At 32.1% G+C, this 1136-nt stretch overlaps 1 protein-coding gene across 1 annotated transcript; it reads right to left on the bottom strand.

The window, feature by feature from the left end:
• Nucleotides 1–107: 107 nt before the first annotated feature.
• LOC109222393 lies at nt 108–923 on the bottom strand (the record flags this gene model as incomplete). The annotated part of the gene is made up of 3 exons (XM_019386757.1): nt 767–923; nt 398–592; nt 108–301 (listed from the first exon to the last, which is right to left on the bottom strand). Coding segments are annotated over exons 1-3 (546 nt in total), but the record flags the coding sequence as incomplete, so codon positions are not given.
• Between the last annotated feature and the right edge of the window lie 213 nt (nt 924–1136).

Below are 1136 nucleotides of genomic sequence, written 5' to 3'. Positions count from 1 at the left end.
CCTAGTAAATCAACTAATTAAGTAAAAAAATTACAAAGTACTAATTAACAACAACAAAGAAATTACAACTTAAGAAATAATATACTTATTTTGTCTCTTTGTAGTACCTGCATCGCTTCTTCATCAGGGAAGAAAGCATCACATTCCAATATTGGATCAAAACCAGGAGGCCCAAGGCTATCCTTCTGAGCTAGCTTATTCTGATTAGAAGCTACTGCATTATAGTTTTTATTTTTGCTAATTGAAGTTCTCTGTTCAACGCTTACTCTTACTTTTTTGGCCTTTTCATGTTCATATGGACCTGTAAATCACAATTAAGTAAAAAAATTCAGTATAATAACAACAACAAAGATTACAACTTAAGAAAATAATATACTTATTTTGCTTCTTTGAGTACCTTGCATCGCTTCTTCATCAGGGAAGAAAGCATCACATTCCAATATTGGATCAAAACCAGGAGGCCCAAGGCTATCCTTCTGAGCTAGCTTATTCTGATTAGAAGCTACTGCATTATAGTTTTTATTTTTGCTAATTGAAGTTCTCTGTTCAACGCTTACTCTTACTTTTTTGGCCTTTTCATATTCATATGGACCTGTAAATCACAATTAAGTAAAAAAANTTTTGCCCATCAAAGTTCTCTGTTCAGCGTTTGCTCTTATTTGTTTGGACTTTTCAGATTCATATGGACCTGTAAATCACAATTAAGTCAAAAAAAATCCAGTACAATGACAATAACAAAAAATTACAATTTAAGACAATAATATACTTATTTCGCTTCTTTGTTCAGCGTTAACTCTTACAGAACCAAAAGCTCTGAAGCTTTTCCCTCGTCCCCTTGCTAAGGCACCAGGTGGAACGTATGCATGCTTAAAAGTCTTCGAAGTTGATACCATTTCAAACTTCTGAGATTTTGATGGATCCATGTCAGCCTGATAGAAATAAAATTAGTTGATTAATAGATATTCATGTCAATTTCATCATATATGAACATGTGAAGGTGTAGGAAACAAACTAAAAAGTTAGTTGGCAATAGACAACAGTAATGAATAAAACTAACAGAAACATAACACATGAAAACTTAAAGAAAATAAATGTTTAGTGAGTCAATCCATTATATATGAACATACAATCAGCTA

This window comes from Nicotiana attenuata, unplaced genomic scaffold (assembly GCF_001879085.1).
Source record: "Nicotiana attenuata strain UT unplaced genomic scaffold, NIATTr2, whole genome shotgun sequence".
NCBI lineage: Eukaryota > Viridiplantae > Streptophyta > Magnoliopsida > Solanales > Solanaceae > Nicotiana > Nicotiana attenuata.
The sequence above is the reverse complement of the archived record's forward strand: the minus strand, read 5'-3'. Positions and strand labels throughout refer to the sequence as shown.